The sequence below is a fragment of the Phaethon aethereus genome, assembly GCF_964289735.1.
Source record: "Phaethon aethereus genome assembly, chromosome: 13".
NCBI classification, from domain to species: domain Eukaryota; kingdom Metazoa; phylum Chordata; class Aves; order Phaethontiformes; family Phaethontidae; genus Phaethon; species Phaethon aethereus.
This window is the reverse complement of record NC_138589.1, coordinates 18,254,196-18,269,443: the sequence shown is the minus strand read 5'-3', so window position 1 is coordinate 18,269,443 and position 15,248 is coordinate 18,254,196. Positions and strand designations below refer to the sequence as shown.

Below are 15,248 nucleotides of genomic sequence, written 5' to 3'. Positions count from 1 at the left end.
AAACTTTAACCTACATCGTGCATATAGGGGAACTTTTCTCCCTAGATTGTCTTTTGAAGCACACCAGTTCGCTGAAGTTTTGAACACTGAACCCTGACTCTTATTGCTTTATCACCTTGTTTATGTGCTGAATGTCAAAACAGGCACCAGAAATCTGATTTATGAGGATATATATAGAAATTGTGGTACCTGCTTGTGACTGGGAGTCAGCTGGCAATTTCCTATCAGGATTTCCTCCTCAGCTACCAGGGCCCAGCTTGGCAGCTCAAAGCCAGCACTGCCAAGATTGAATTCAAAGATCATGACTCAGGACTAACAAAGCTTTGAAGCTTACTGTAATATCTTTGAATGTATGTGCTTTCCAGTTTTAATCATATTTGATCATTTTGTGATTTTTTTTTTGCAAGTAACAGTGCTAATTTTAAAAAATGAAAGCTGAACAAGTCAAGCAGTCTCCAAATTCCAATATGAGATAGATTTTATACTCTCTTTCCTTCTCTCTTTGAAATATCAGAAAATTATGGATGAAACCCTAAGCCAGCAGGCTACAGAATGCACAAGTGTTGATAAGACATCTCAGGTTACTAATGTGCCACTTCATATCGAGTCAGATTTATCTCCCGCTCACACGCGATCTCCGTCACCCCGCAGAACCGGCTCTGTACCGGAAAGTTGCTTTTTTTAAGGTTGTTTTTGCACCACCCGTGCACCCCCACCACCCCAATCCAGGCCGTCGCACGCGCGGCGGCTCCTGCGCGCTGGGGGCAGGGGCCTGTCCCCGCAGCCGCGCCCCGGGGGCCGGCGGCAGCCCCGGACGCAGAGGGTGGAGCCGCGCCGCCGCCTCCTCCCGCTCCTCCTCCGGCGTGCGCGGCAGCGGCCCTACGCGAGCGCGGGGATCGAGTGCGGCCTGCGGGCAGCGGCGGCCGTCATGGCCGGGGAGGTGAAGGCGAAGCTGTCCAAGAACCTGCTGCGCATGAAGGTGAGGCGGGGGGCGAGGCGGCGGGGCCCCGGGAGCGGGGCAGGCGGGCAGAGGTGTGCCGGCGGCCCGGTCCGCCGCGGGGTGAGGAGGGGGCGGCCCGGCCCGGCTGCGGGGGCGCTGGCAGCGTGAGGCGGCCCCGGGACGGGAGGATGGGGCCACCGCCGGAGGCGTGTGCTGGGGCCCGTGAGGGGCCGAGCCGTGCTGCGAAGCGGGGGGTCCTCCCGGATAGACCAGGCCGTCTCGGGAGCGCCTTCCCTGGTTTGGGGCGTTTTCTGTGTCTAGACCTGGCCACGCAGCGTCTGTCCTGGTCTGGCACACGGGCACGAGTGTCTCCCATCCCCCGTAACGCACGTTGTATCTTCGGCTTCGCTCGCCCTTTGGCTCAGGCCTGCGGCTTTGTGGGCTGCTCCCTTGCAGCCTCGCCGGCCAGAGGCGATGGCAGAGCGCTCGCCGAGTATCGAGCTGCTGAAACGCTAGCGAGGATCCCAGGGGTTTGTCAGCCGCCGGGTGCTGGCGGGTTTGGACCAGGAAGGTCACTTCATGATTGCAGCAAAAGTCTCCAAAGAGCCAACTTTTGGGGCACCGTGTGAGAGTCTTTTCGTTCCACCAAGTTTCTCTGCGGTGGGGTTGTATATCATGAATAAAAATTATAAGACTTCTTCCCCCACCACACGCACACGTTGAAATTAAAATTGCTTGCCTGACTTGGGGGGGAGGGCTTTTAATCTTGGGGGGGAAAGAAGGTTCTTTTATATTGTGTCCATTTTTTTGTCGGTTCACATTGATGACTAATAAAAAGCCCAACCTGCATGGCGGCGTTAACCGCCTTTCCCAACTCATAAATGCAAGGGCTGTTCGGAACGTTGTGCCCGTTACCCTTGGAATTGTGACTCTTATGTCAAGTCCAATGTGAAATTAGTCTCTGCGTGCTGGCTAATGGCTTCTGCTTCACGTCATGTACTACAACACCTAATTCAGGAGAGTACATTCTCCTGTGATTGATGGCTCTCTATTGCTGGAAAACAACCAGTAAAAGTTGAGTTGCCATTAATTTTTTTAAAATATTAATAGCCATTAATTTTTTATAACTGAGTATGACAGGGCCTTTGTGGCTTCTTGCTTGGGTGTTTTATTTAACCATTTTTTCCCCCACATATTTATATGGGACTATATTTCAGACACTGGCTGAAAGGAGTTTACCTGACTTCAGTTCAGTCTGCTGCAGTAAGATGGTGGAATACTTACCCCAATTAACAGATGCTGCTAATGAAAAAGTAAACCTCATGCACAGAGGAACACATCTTGCCTCGCTCTCAAAAGGGAGTAGATGTTGAGCTTAGTTAGCCAGCAGTGTATGACAGAGTAAGACACCCCTAATTCAGATTGCAGCATCATTATTTTTTCTTACTTTTATATAATACTTTCTTTTAAAGTGAAATTTCTGCACCTGTTTTTTGTCGGTTTATTAACCCCCTGGAGATTTCAAAAGCCAGTTTTTAGATTTTTCTTCATTGGAAGGCTGTGGAGAACCAGCCTGTGAATGTGCTACCATGACATTTGCAGTTTTACAGTCCGGGCAGTAGTAACTAGCGTTGAAGAGATGAGTAGGTTTTGAAAAGGTCATACACTGATCTTGTATTTAGCACTTCCCTTCTGCAGATCTTCTTGTTTGCACATGTTTTAATTAATCCTTCAGCAGCTGCTTCCACAGGTACTGATGAGATGTATTACCACGATTCAAGGGGTGGGTGAAGTGGCACCCAAAGGTGATGTGGTCAGTGGTAGGGTTGTGAAGACCCTTTGTGCTAAGTACCGGACCACATGTGCTCACATCTTGGATGTTGAAAGATGGCTCATGCTTTTAGAACTTACACTATTTGATCCAGGTCCCATTGCTTGAGGAAACTAATCCAAATAACCACTCAGTTACTGACTTACGTACTCTGTGTCTACCACAGTGGGTATATTTTTAATTCATCCTTGTGTGTTTACATTTTAGATAAATGGGATCACATATTTTTAATCTAGTTATTCCTGTAGTAATCTTTAGGAACATAATCTTTAAAATGTAAAGTGAAATGATTATTTAATTGGCTGCTTGTAGCAGAATTTTTCCTGTTGAGATTTCTGACTGGCTAACCAATTTCCTTGAACAATATCGTTTTCCACATGATGGATTCCCTTATTTTCCTCCAGAAGATACTGTAATTTTAATTGGAAAGCTTTGACATATTTTGGATTGACTCAGAAAACAAAAGTCAATTTTTCTTTCATTAAAGACCTTGTACAAATGGATGCAAATAGAAATATAAATGGAAAATGAGACACGAGCACGGTATTGGCTTTTACTTCAGGGTTTGGTTTGGTTTTTTTGGGCATTTTGTAAAGACTGAAGAGGTGTGGGGGGGTGCATATTTGTTATTTATTTTTATATAAATAATAATATTATTATATTATTTATATTACATATAACATATAATATAAATAAATGCACACCTCTGACAGATACAGTTTTCAAACACGTTCTGTAGACCCTAAGGGAGGTCCCAGCTCCTAGGGATGTGAGAATATGAGGGATTATTGCTATAAAATCTTGAAGACTTCTGTTTTTTCCGGCATGTTTGGTTAACATTGTTGATACTCAAATTGTCATTCAGTTCAGGCACCTGACTTGGGACAAATGGAAGTTAAAGGGATGTTTCACATATTTTAGGTCTGTCGTTTTGTGCTCTCAGCAATTTTTCATAGGCCATTTTACTCCCAGCTGGGAGAGAGGTTACTGTTCCTGTCTTGCCTGTTCCCATCCTCTGCCAAAGGTTATCACTGAGGAAGCAACTTAAAGGAATGTCCTTGTATCGGGCAAAAATAGCAGTCTTACCCTCAGCTAAATTATTGTTCTCAGCTAACTTGGCAGACTATTCCTGCAGTGAGCTAACAGGTTACACATACTGCTTGACTGGTACGTTGATGGGTCGTCGATGAGAAGTTAAGAGCTGGTAACGTCTTCCTGTAGCGCAGCTGGATACACAAGACCTCAGTTACTTTTTTCCACTTCCAAAGGCAGGTTCCAGCCTTCAGAGCTACAAATGCATGCCAGTTCATGAGATGAAATCTGAGAAAAGAAGAGGATGGTTGAAAGTGGTTCAAAAAATGACCAACCTGGTATGACCTAGCTCTAGCTCTGAGATCCAGTGTTGTTTGTATGGGTGGTGTTTGTTTCTGTAATGCAGCAGTGACTTCAATACCATTATGTTCTCTCTGGCCTTTGCCGAAACATTAGGAAAATCTTAGCAAAGTTACGGAGTTGTAGCATCTCAGATCCATCAAAACTAAGCAGGACAGTTCTGTTTCTTTGTAGGAAGTACAGATGTGGCTGACTGTTGACTTCCAGTAGAAGGTTGTGATCAGCAATTGTTTACTTTTGCATTGCCTGTTTGCCCAAACTTAGACCAAACCCATAGAAAAATCACAAAAAGCATTTACTTTTTATATCAACTGTTAAATGTTATGTAATGGATAATTGTCATCATGTAATTATTGCATGTTCAGCACATCCTAATGATGCAAAAAAATGAAGCTGTGTCTGTGTCTTTCTTTTTAGTTCATGCAAAGGGGTTTGGATTCACAAACAAAAAAACAGCTGGAAGAGGAAGAAAAGAAGATAATTAGTGAAGAACACTGGTATCTTGATTTACCAGATCTAAAGGAGAAAGAGTAAGCTTGTATTCTTTTGTACTTCTTATCATCATTGGATTGTTGTGGAGTGGGAATAGAATATATGTATTTTTTTTCCTGTGAAAGAAGTATTATTAGTAACCAATTAACAGAAGCAAAAATAGTGACAGCCTGGAATTACAGCTTTTTTTATTATTTATTTTCAGGGATGTTCTCAATGTTGCCTAGTGCAGTTTGACCTACTTTCATTTCTTGTGTGTGTTGTTTTCTTTCACTCACACATTCTTCTAGATGCATGTAATTAGTTTCTTTAAGGCAGGGACCAGTTCACTCACTGCTGCTTTTTCCCTTAATTTGAAAAAAGAAGTTTGAAACCTTGCGTTAGTAAATTCAGCTCCAGTCACACAGTTAGGTCCATTCAGGACAGTTCTGTCTTCTTGAGTCCAGCTCACTGGATATCCTGTTTTTGAAATAGGAGACATAATGGCAAAAATAAAGGAAGGCTTAGCTAATAAGGAAGAAAATGTCCTTTCCTGCTATTTAGAAAGGTCTTTTAAATAGCAAGAGAACTACTTTTAAAATTGCTTGATTTTTGTCCTTTCGAAAGAGGACAAAATTTCCATTGAGGGAGAACATACATGATTTTTTAAAAGCTGGGATCTAGGGAATTAACTGTAGTTCAGTAAGGTCATTGATTAAGTATTTTCCATGACTGTCAGTGGATATGACAAAAAGGTATTTGAGCTTCAGTTGCCGCAAGGAAGGTTCAAACTGGACATTGGGAGACTTTTTCTAACAATGAGGCTATTGAAGCACTGAAACAGATTGCCTAAGGAGACAGTGGATTCTTCATCATTGAAAGTCTTTTGAGGACAGGCTAGATGTACCTCTGCTGTTCATGGTACATGTTTAACTGATCCTACCTTGAGGTAGAATGAGCTTGATCTCTTCAGCCTAACTTCCTGTGATCGTAGGAGTTGGTTTTACATGGAGATGAAAAGGATGAGGGAAGAGGTGCATCTGCATATGAGGAAAAGAAGGGTGGAACAGTTCATGGAAGTACTTTCATCTAGCGCGTGTATTATGAACACTTCAGGGTCATGTTTCTTTTCTCCCTCCGTGCTCATTAAAAGAGGAAAAAAGGAGGGAGAAAGGGGAAATCTCTCTCTGCTGAACAGAGAATTACACAGTTTTATATCCTGACAGACTCAACTAATGCCAGGTCTAACATCACAATGAAAAATTAATTAGAAGCTTTTGCTGGTATAGTAATGCCACCTGGAGAGTGATATTTATGTGGTATTTTTATTCTGGCAAAAGCATTACTGTAGGTGGAATCATACCAGCAAAGAGTGCTTTTTGTCAGGAGAGTTAATTTTCCTTGTGGAACTGGCACAGCTTTACTGGCAAAAAGTATTCCTTTGCACTCCAAGCTCCTTGTATTGAAAGATTTATCAGAGCAATTAAGCTTCAAAAAGTAGTTGATGGTTTAAGATACACTGTGGTTTTATTTTGGGGGGGAAGACAGCAAATGCTTTTAGCATTTGTTTAATTTGATTATTTTAAAGTGCATCATTTGACAAAATGCTGGGTTTGGGGTTTCATGCAGGAGCTTTATAATAGAAGAGAGGAGCTTTATGCCATGTGAGGACCTACTTTATGGGAGGATGTCCTTCAAAGGATTCAATCCGGAAATTGAGGTACCATTAAATGTTCTGTTTTGAAGTGGTCTTGCATTAGGATTGAAGCCCTTGGGGATGGGGATTTGAGTGTTCTGCATGCTGTTTGCAGCACCTTCCACAAATCCTTGCATGTACAGGAAGTCTGTGATTCAAACCAAAATGTTGATCAATGCAGCAACTGGTAAATAAAAGCTTTTTATCTCCTTGTGTTGATGGCCAGTAATTCCATGACTCCTGCAGATTTTCCCTCCCTGAAGTGAGGAAACTGTCCCACATGCTGCTCACCAAAACAATAGCTCACTTTTCCTCCTGCCATTTAATTCAGAGTTCAATCCTACAAACATTCAACCCTATTTATTCAACACTTACTTGTGTAAGTAAGGATTTAAAGTTCCAAAGTAAAAATTCTGGACAAGAGATTTTTTAATTGCTTTCTGGCATGATTCATGCTGAGAGAAACTACACTGAGATAGTAATAAAAATGTTACCACTTGAACTGAAGCAAGAGGATGAAGGTATAAAGACTAAGAGGTATGCAAAAGGCTATGCGAGGTGATGTACTAGGGGATTCTTTTAGTTGCTTTGAACTTGCTCTCACTGTGACTTGGCATATTACTGCTTCATGGTTTTTACTGGTAGTTTATTGTAAAGTTTTGCAGATACTTTGCCTTTTTAAAAAAAACATTTCAAGGACTATGTGCTAACATCACAATGAAAAATTAATTATGATCTAATTCTCTGGTCTCCTGAAGATGTCTGGCATGCCCTTGAGGACGTTTGAATAGTACAATTCACTGAAAACCCTGTCCTTGTTGCCTTTTTTCCCAAAGGCAAACTCTAAGCTTAGCTTAGCAACAGGCAGGCATGTTGCCTTTTCTTCATGAGTTTTCATAACAGCATGCTCCAACCTGACTGGGAACAGCAAATAATTGTTAAAATTGATTCTTACCTTTTATACGTTTCTCCTACCAGTGAATTTCAGCATAGTTGTCATTGTGTCAGGGTTACATGTTTAAGCTATTTCTTACTTCCATTTTCAGAAGTTAATGATCCAAATGAACTCTAGGAGCAAGGAAGAAGAAATTGAAGTGGATGATAAAATGGAAGCTGATGTGTCAGATGAAGAAATGGCCAGAAGGTAAGTTATATTTGATGACATAATATTAGCTAGGAATACAATATGTTAGTGCATTATGTGTGGGAACATAAACCCAAAAAGCAAACAAACAAAACAACAAAAAACCCCATCGGCTATGGTACTTTACAGAACTGATTTTCCAGGAATTCTGGTGCATATTCAGTGGAATGTCTATCACTTTTGGGGGTAAAATATCCTGTAGGGGTTTTCTGCCCTTTGATATCCAGGTATTGCATGCTAATTCCCTCCCATGTTCCACATTGCTCACAGAATCATTAAGGTTGGAAAAGACCTTTAAGATCATGAAGTCCAACCGTCAGCCCAACACCACCATGCCCACTAAACCATGTCCTGAATTGCTACGTCTACATGTTTTTTGAACATTTCCAGTGATGGTGACTCCACCACCTCCCTGGGCAGCCTGTTCCAGTGCTTGACCACTCTCTTCGTAAAGAATTTTTTCCTAATATCTAGTCTAAACCTTCTCTGGCGCAACTTGAGGCCATTTCCTCATTCTGTCGCTAGCTACGTGGGAGAAGACACCAACACCCACCTCACCACAACCCCCTTTCAGGTAGTTGTAGAGAGCCATAAGGTCTCCCGTCAGCCTCCTCTTCTCCAGACTAAACAACCCCAGTTCCCTGAGCCTCCTCATGAGGCTTGTGCTTCAGACCCCTCACCAGCTTCATTGCCTCTCTTTGGACACGCTCCAGCACTTCAATGTCCTTCTTGTAGTGAGGGGCCCAAAACTGTGAACACGGTATTTGTGGTGCGGCCCCACCAGTGCCGAGTACAGGGGCACGATCACTTCCCTACTCCTGCTGGCCACCGTATTTCTGATACAGGCCAGGATGCTGTTGGCGTTCTTGGCCACCTGGGCACACTGATGACCCATGTTCAGCCGGCTGTCAACCAGCACCCCCAGGTCCTTTTCCACCGGGCTGCTCTCCAGCCACTCCTCCCCAAGCCTGTAGCGTTGCATGGGGTGGTTGTGACCAAAGTGCAGGACCCAGCACTTGGCCTTATTAAACCTCATACAGTTGACCTCAGCCCATCGATCCAGCCTGCCCAGATACCTCTGCAGAGGCTTCCTACCCTCAAGCAGATCGACATTCCTGCCCAACTTGGTGTCATCTGCAAACTTACTGAGGGAGCACTCGATCCCCTCATCCAGATCATCAATAAAGATATTGAACAAGACCAAACTATCACAATGAATAATAATGTAATAAGTGATCATGTAGTACTTGTGTTTCTTAAGCTTCTGATGACCAGCTTTTTTACACCACTTAAATTATTGATGAGATTTATGACTTGCTCCATTGAAGTTTTCTCTGATTTTACTAAAATCAGTACATTTTTAATTATCTTTACAGATATGAAACATTAGTGGGAACAATAGGGAAGAAATTCTTGAGAAAAAGAGACCAACGTGTACTCCAGGATGAAGATGAAGATGAAGATGGGAATAGTAACACAAGACCTAGCAAAAAAGCTAAGAAAAAGTTCTTAAAACCTCAGGATTAACTGCACAGGTCAACTGCACAACTGGAGCTAGTAGAAATGTTATCTACCAAATATAGTACCACGAACTGGAGATTGTTTGGAGTTTTTGCTATTTGATGTAAAGGATAGATTTGCAAATCTGAGTCTGTTCTCATTGACATTTCTACCATCCACATGACAAACATTTTTCAAAGTGGATGTGTTTATAATGGATGTCATACATCCTTTCCTCTCTCAGTGGCTTTTAATGTGTGGGGCACTAATCCCATCAGCCTGTTTAAATGTTGTGCATAACTAGGTTGAGTGTCACATGCAATCGAGAGCAACATTATTTACAATTTATGATAACATCTGAAAGAAGTATTTGGAGTAAAGACAAGCTTTGTCCAATCCAGTAAGGCAGTTCAGCTTTCACTGCTTTTTTTGTTATGAAAATGAAAATCTTTGCTGTCTTCAAATTGAAAAATGTCAGCAGAAACATGTTTTGGGTTTTTTTTTTACTGTGCTAAGAATAAGATTGGAAAAGAACAGAGATATAAAATCCATTTTGTTGAATTTTATTTTTTATAAAGCTTATTTAAAAATAGAGGGGTTTGTAGTAAGACTTTTTTTTTTTTAATAGAGCAAGCCAAATATTGGGCAACGTTTACAGTCTGACACTTGAGTAGATTATGAGTCTTAATTTCTGTCTTCCAGAAGAAGTTTGCTAATCTTGTCTCTTTTTCAGAAAAAAAAATCCAATCTTATAATTATCTAGGTCTTGTCATAAAAGCATAATAACGGCTTCAGAAATGTATTTGAAAGCTGAATAAAAACTGGGGTTTTTGTGGTTGATGATTGTGGTTTAGCTAATTTAATGGAAACAATGATGCTTAATACAATCTGATATAAGAAGTGATCCTGTTTTGTGCTGACCACAGGTGCCCCCAAATATTAGTTGACTGCACTGACTTTCTGTTTAGCATGCTGTGAAACCATCTGAAGTAATGTTAGAATGGAAGCATCATGCGCTTTGGTTAGTCTGTGCTCTGGGCCTATTGAAAATTGCCAGTGTGGTCTTGTCTAAAATCATAGCAGTTCTCTATGTTCTGCCTTTCAACAAGAAATACTTCTTTCTATTACTTTATTTCCCCAGCTAGATGTCTTAAGTTACTCACCCTTAATGCTGACTCTCTGGAGAAAAGGAATTTGTTAAATTGAAGCAAGTAGTGGCCAGTCTGCCATAGACACAAGAGGATTGGTTTTTTTTTTTTCCTTTTTTTAACAACTCAGTGAGCAAGGCATGAAACTCAATTATATAAAGAAAAGAGACTGTGTGTCTGCTGTATTTTGCATGTGATGTATGAACTATAATCCATATATCAAGAGTGCCTCATTAGATATTCAAGATGGATCACACATGGAAAGAGAAATATACTTTTAACCTCGTAAGGGGACCTCATACAGGTGGAAAGTCTGTGATTCATGATCTGAGAGAGTTTTTCAGAGCTAATTAAATGCTACTGGTTCAATTACTTAAAACCTGATCATATATTATTGCTACCTGAAAAGAAGTTAATGATGGCAAGACATTTTCCTTCCCACGGAAGAAGTGACCTGAGCTAGGAAGTGATTTATTGTTGGTCATCACAAGAAAAACTCAGACTATATCCCATTATTCTTTCTTGCTTATTAGTAGGAAGATTCCCCTCTATCTGAACACATTTCTTCAATGGAGAGAGAATTTCTGCATACCTATGCTGGATAGTTGAGGGGGGAAAGTGTGTTCTACTGAACCACCAGCAACCAGGAGATGTCACTGCAATTGCATGCCCTTAGGGACAGTGGACTGGAGAAGGTTTCAGTGGTGTCATGTGAAGGAGCTTTTGGGTAATTTCGATAACGATTAGTGGTTCAGATGAACTGCGTGTGAAGCCTGTCTTTGCCAAGGCGCTATGCAGAGAGTTCTCTTGCATTGCAGAGTTCTGTTCAGTCCAGTGGGGGGTAATTTGCGCAGTTAAAGGGCGTTCTGCCATACATTGATCCTCAGTTTCATGTCATTTCCTCAGGGATGGCTGGAAGTGTGAGTGGCATGGTATGTGGGTAAGAGTGTGAGTGAACTCTAAACAGCTTTCCTAGAAAATCCATGATTTTGGAATTTGGGAGGGGTGAAGGGTGGTTCTTCTGTTTACTAAACATGCGCAACACCAACTGTGAAGAAATGATAGCTTTAGGTTTATAGTCTTCAAACCTGGGTGCTCTGGTGCTCATAGGTGAGCTATTGAAATGCTACAGTATGATCAACTACTAATTTTTAGCATAATCTTATTCATGGAGAGTTTGTAAAATGCACCTTTAAAAGCACCGTTCATAGTGCATTATTGTGAGCAGGACAAAACGAAAAATCAGCCCTATGTGACTTTTCAAATGTACTTTTAAGTGCTGAAAGTTACAAACAGGCATTTTATGATGGGATCTTCTGAAATACCTATCTATATTTCCAACCTTATAAATACATATATATATGTATGTATTTTAAGTCTGGCTCTAGCTTCCTAGCCAGGGTAGAAACAATCTGCTCTGTAAAATCTGTGCTTGAACTACTCTTGACAGAGATGTAAGTGTAGCAGTGAAATATTCATAATGCGAACCTACATTAATTCAAGCTTGGCTCTAACACAGTCTCAAATGCAGATGCATTTTCATGTGCAACTTTCTAAGCTGTAGAACTTTCCCACGTGGCCGTGTTTCTAAATGCAAAGCATTTCTTCTTTAAGAACAAAAGCAAGTTGGGTAAGTAGAAAGGATTTTTGTTAAAGAAAATGGCTACCTGCAAAATCTAGTGGGTAGAGTTATCAGACACCAGAAGTGTTTGTGCCTTTTACACTGAGGTACCTATTAAAGCGAAGAAAGCAAAGTGTGCATTGTCGTTCGTGTTCACCGACAGCTCACAGGGTTAAGTTTAAGCATGTCTCTTGTCAGGTAAAGTTTTGGCCCTCCTTTTGACAGGCTGACAGTGTTTATTTCTGTAATAACAGCTGATGTTGGAAACATGGAAGTATTGAACAACTTCATTTTTCTTGGTGATGTTTCTCATTTTGTTGCTTTTATTCTGCTTAGTATTGGATCTTACTAAGTCCAGGACCAGAGTCCAACTGAAGCGAGCCATCCTGTATCCTCCCTTTAGTAATGCATGAGCTGATTAAACTTTGATTCTTTGGGAAGCGGGGAGGATGTTCAGTGGTGCCGTGGAGTTTGAACTGTGTTACTTCTGTTATGTGTCCTGTTTTCTAATAAGACACTCCATTATACAGTTCTACAATCGCGGATGGCTGTCGTTGCCACTGGGCATTGCGTGTGTGTGTAATGGGCAGCTGGGCCAGGATTCTGGGACTTAGTCCAGCATTCAGACTTAAAAAGAAATTGTGTCGCCTTTCTGTTAATTGGAATACCATACTTTTAAATTGTATTTGGAATTGGACACGTCCTGGGTGGGGGGTTCTAAGCATTTGTTCTGCTTCATTTCAACAGCAGTCAACAACTGAAACTGCACAATAGCTCAGGCTCTCATTAAACCTTTCTTGGAGAGTGTTAATAAAGCATAGTGGTGTGACAGTTGTCAGACATCCTATGTTTTCCTTCTGCATGTGAATGCAAGTTTCTCTGAGAGCTGATGCTTTAAGGACTGGGTTGTTTCTTTTCATTTTAGGCTGGGAGAGCATCTGCCTTGTACAGTAACGCCTTGCTAATGCAACCCCAGCATGTGGCCTCTGGGTTTGTTTGGTTTTGTTTGGTTTTACACCATTTCATCTCAAACCTTTGAGGCATTTGGGGTCTGGCATTCACACCTCAATAACCTGCTTTCGTCAGCTTTTGGGGAGCTTTAGTTAAACCGTGAAACTGTTCCTCAGCTATATGTGTTGACATTTCTTCGTGTGATTTGATGTTGCACAGTGAGGACCTGGTTATAATTGTTACATGAAGAGGAAAAATCCTGCTCAGAGAGTGGTTATCAACAGATGGAGTCAGGGAGAGGGTTGAAGCTTCAGTCAGCAGCAGCCCCGTACATCCAGATGGTAGAAGGGGGTATCTGGGTTGAGTCCCATCATTGCAGGCATAGTTAGAAATGCTGATACGAGTCCATAGACTGCCCGAGAAACCCTTGCATAGCATAACCTGAACAGTTACCTGGGAGAACAGCAGGAACATCTTCTGGAGAAGCTGGGGAGCAAAATAACCAGTCTGTTAATGGCTGTTCTCAAGAGAAGAGGCAGCAGCACCAGAAAACAACTGTAGCTCATTGCATAGAGAAATACGGTTTGGTGACCTGGATGACCCGACCAGATGGGAATTTCCATCAGCTAGAAAGGAGGTGGTGAGTGTTCTGAAGCTTGTAATGTTCCTTGGGGTCTTGGGGAACACCTCGTGTTGATCAATCATTTAGAAAGGTGTAAAAACCCTTAATGGGACCTTAGTATGAGAAAATAATATGAAGACAAACTACAGAACAAAGTCCTTAGTTCCATTATTTATAGAAGAACTGTGTTCCCACCTCAGTGCGATCTTTTCGTGTCCCATATCGCCTCTTGCTTGGCCCTCTGTTCCTCATCCCCATGCAAGTACGCATGCACCCAGGCCATCATCTGCCCCCTGATTGGCGGGGAAGGGCCGGCACGCACCGCAGCAGCCCAGAGCTGTTGGCTGCCAAGCCCACCCAGCACAGGAGATGACTACTGAGCCTCGTCTTTGCTGATCATCTTCTTCCTCAGCCTACGAGCTCTTTAATCCAGGAACCTGTAGGAACTTAACATCTCTGACAGTGCTGTCAAATTTCTTCAGTATTGGCCTGTTCGGTTCAAGAAGCTCATGGTGGGAAGGGTTGGCCAGCAGATCGGTTGCATGATTGAACACCAACTCATTTACTTAGCTAATGGTGTGTGCAGGAGTCGTGCAGTCGCGGGGGGCTGTACTTACAACAACTCTTTACCTTTTTAATTTCCTTTATTTTTTTTCAGGTATACACTTACAGCATTTGTGAGATCTATGATCAGATGATGTCTTTGAGCAAAAAGATACACTGAATGAAGCAACGTTTGACCAATGCTCAGTATTATCATAGATTGGGGAAAAAGAGTGTTTCTCAGTGTTTCTGCTATTTTTTTGATGCATTTGAGAATGTTTCCCCTTTCTTAGTGGTTTTCTTGGTTGGGCTTTTTGCAGAGAAGCATAGTAGGGGGAACAACAATTTCAAAAAAATGGGGATATGTGATTGTGAAATAATTCTAAAGAAAAGGGGTTCCTTTAGATTTGGTTGGCTCCTTGATTTTTTTCACTTTCATACAGATGAAAGAACTCGCTTGTGACAGTAAAGCTCCTGTGCTAAGCGATACTCATTCAGGATAGCCGTATGGACTCCCATATTTGCTATACATAAAGAAGGCAGAATTAAGGGTATAGTGGGGTTAGCTTCATTGTTCTACCTTTATTATACAAATAACTTGCAATGCTAAAAATACAAAATTTCCACCCTTTTGGGGACAGAAGTAAATCTAAGCCAATTGTGACATTTAAGCACCATTCACCCTTTATAGGATGATTACTTATCAGAAGCAAAGCCTGTAGGTATCTCCTTAGAGCCCATCAGCCACAGTAATGCTGCAATATATACAATTTTGTCAGCGGAAAAATACGTACATACCAAAAATTACTTTGGGCAGTTTACTGCAGTAATGGCAAAAGGGATGCACATAATGATAATTTTCATTTTGTACCTATGTTTTGTCTAAGGATGATGGTGAAAGAATTATGCCTCCTAATGCTCCTTTAAAAGATGACATTGTTTTACTTACATTAAAGGTAGAGAAATGAGATGCTGTGAGTGGTTAGATCTTGTGAAAAATGAAGTTTTAAATGTGTACTTCATTGCTTTTCTCCCTATAATAACCATAGAAAATGTGTTGGCAGCATATCACAATTAATAATCCATGCTCCTCTTCATGTGCTATAGGCACTCCAGAATTCCCCAGCAAGTTTATAACCAGATTCAAATGAGATTCCACATTTACACCAAAAATAGAACTGCAGCCATCTCACAGCACATAATTCTAGCTACCTGACTGAAGAGCCTTAAATTCTTGATTTTTCCCAGAGTGAAATTCACTTTAATCTCATATTAATGTATTTTTCCTGCAATCGCCTGCAAAAGAATCCCATAGTGTTGCAGTAGTGATTGCACAGACAGTGGAAGGTACTGCACATACGTAGCATTTTTGTAGGTTTACCTGGTCAT

General features: G+C 41.6%; 1 protein-coding gene across 1 annotated transcript; it reads left to right on the top strand.

The window, feature by feature from the left end:
• Window positions 1-928: 928 nt before the first annotated feature.
• MPHOSPH6 (M-phase phosphoprotein 6) lies at window positions 929-9,083 on the top strand (the record flags this gene model as incomplete). The annotated part of the gene is made up of 5 exons (XM_082005934.1): window positions 929-979; window positions 4,581-4,693; window positions 6,264-6,354; window positions 7,377-7,474; window positions 8,851-9,083. The coding sequence occupies 5 exons, from the start codon at window positions 929-931 to the stop codon at window positions 8,999-9,001; spliced, it is 504 nt and encodes a 167-aa protein (XP_081862060.1). The 3' UTR covers window positions 9,002-9,083.
• Between the last annotated feature and the right edge of the window lie 6,165 nt (window positions 9,084-15,248).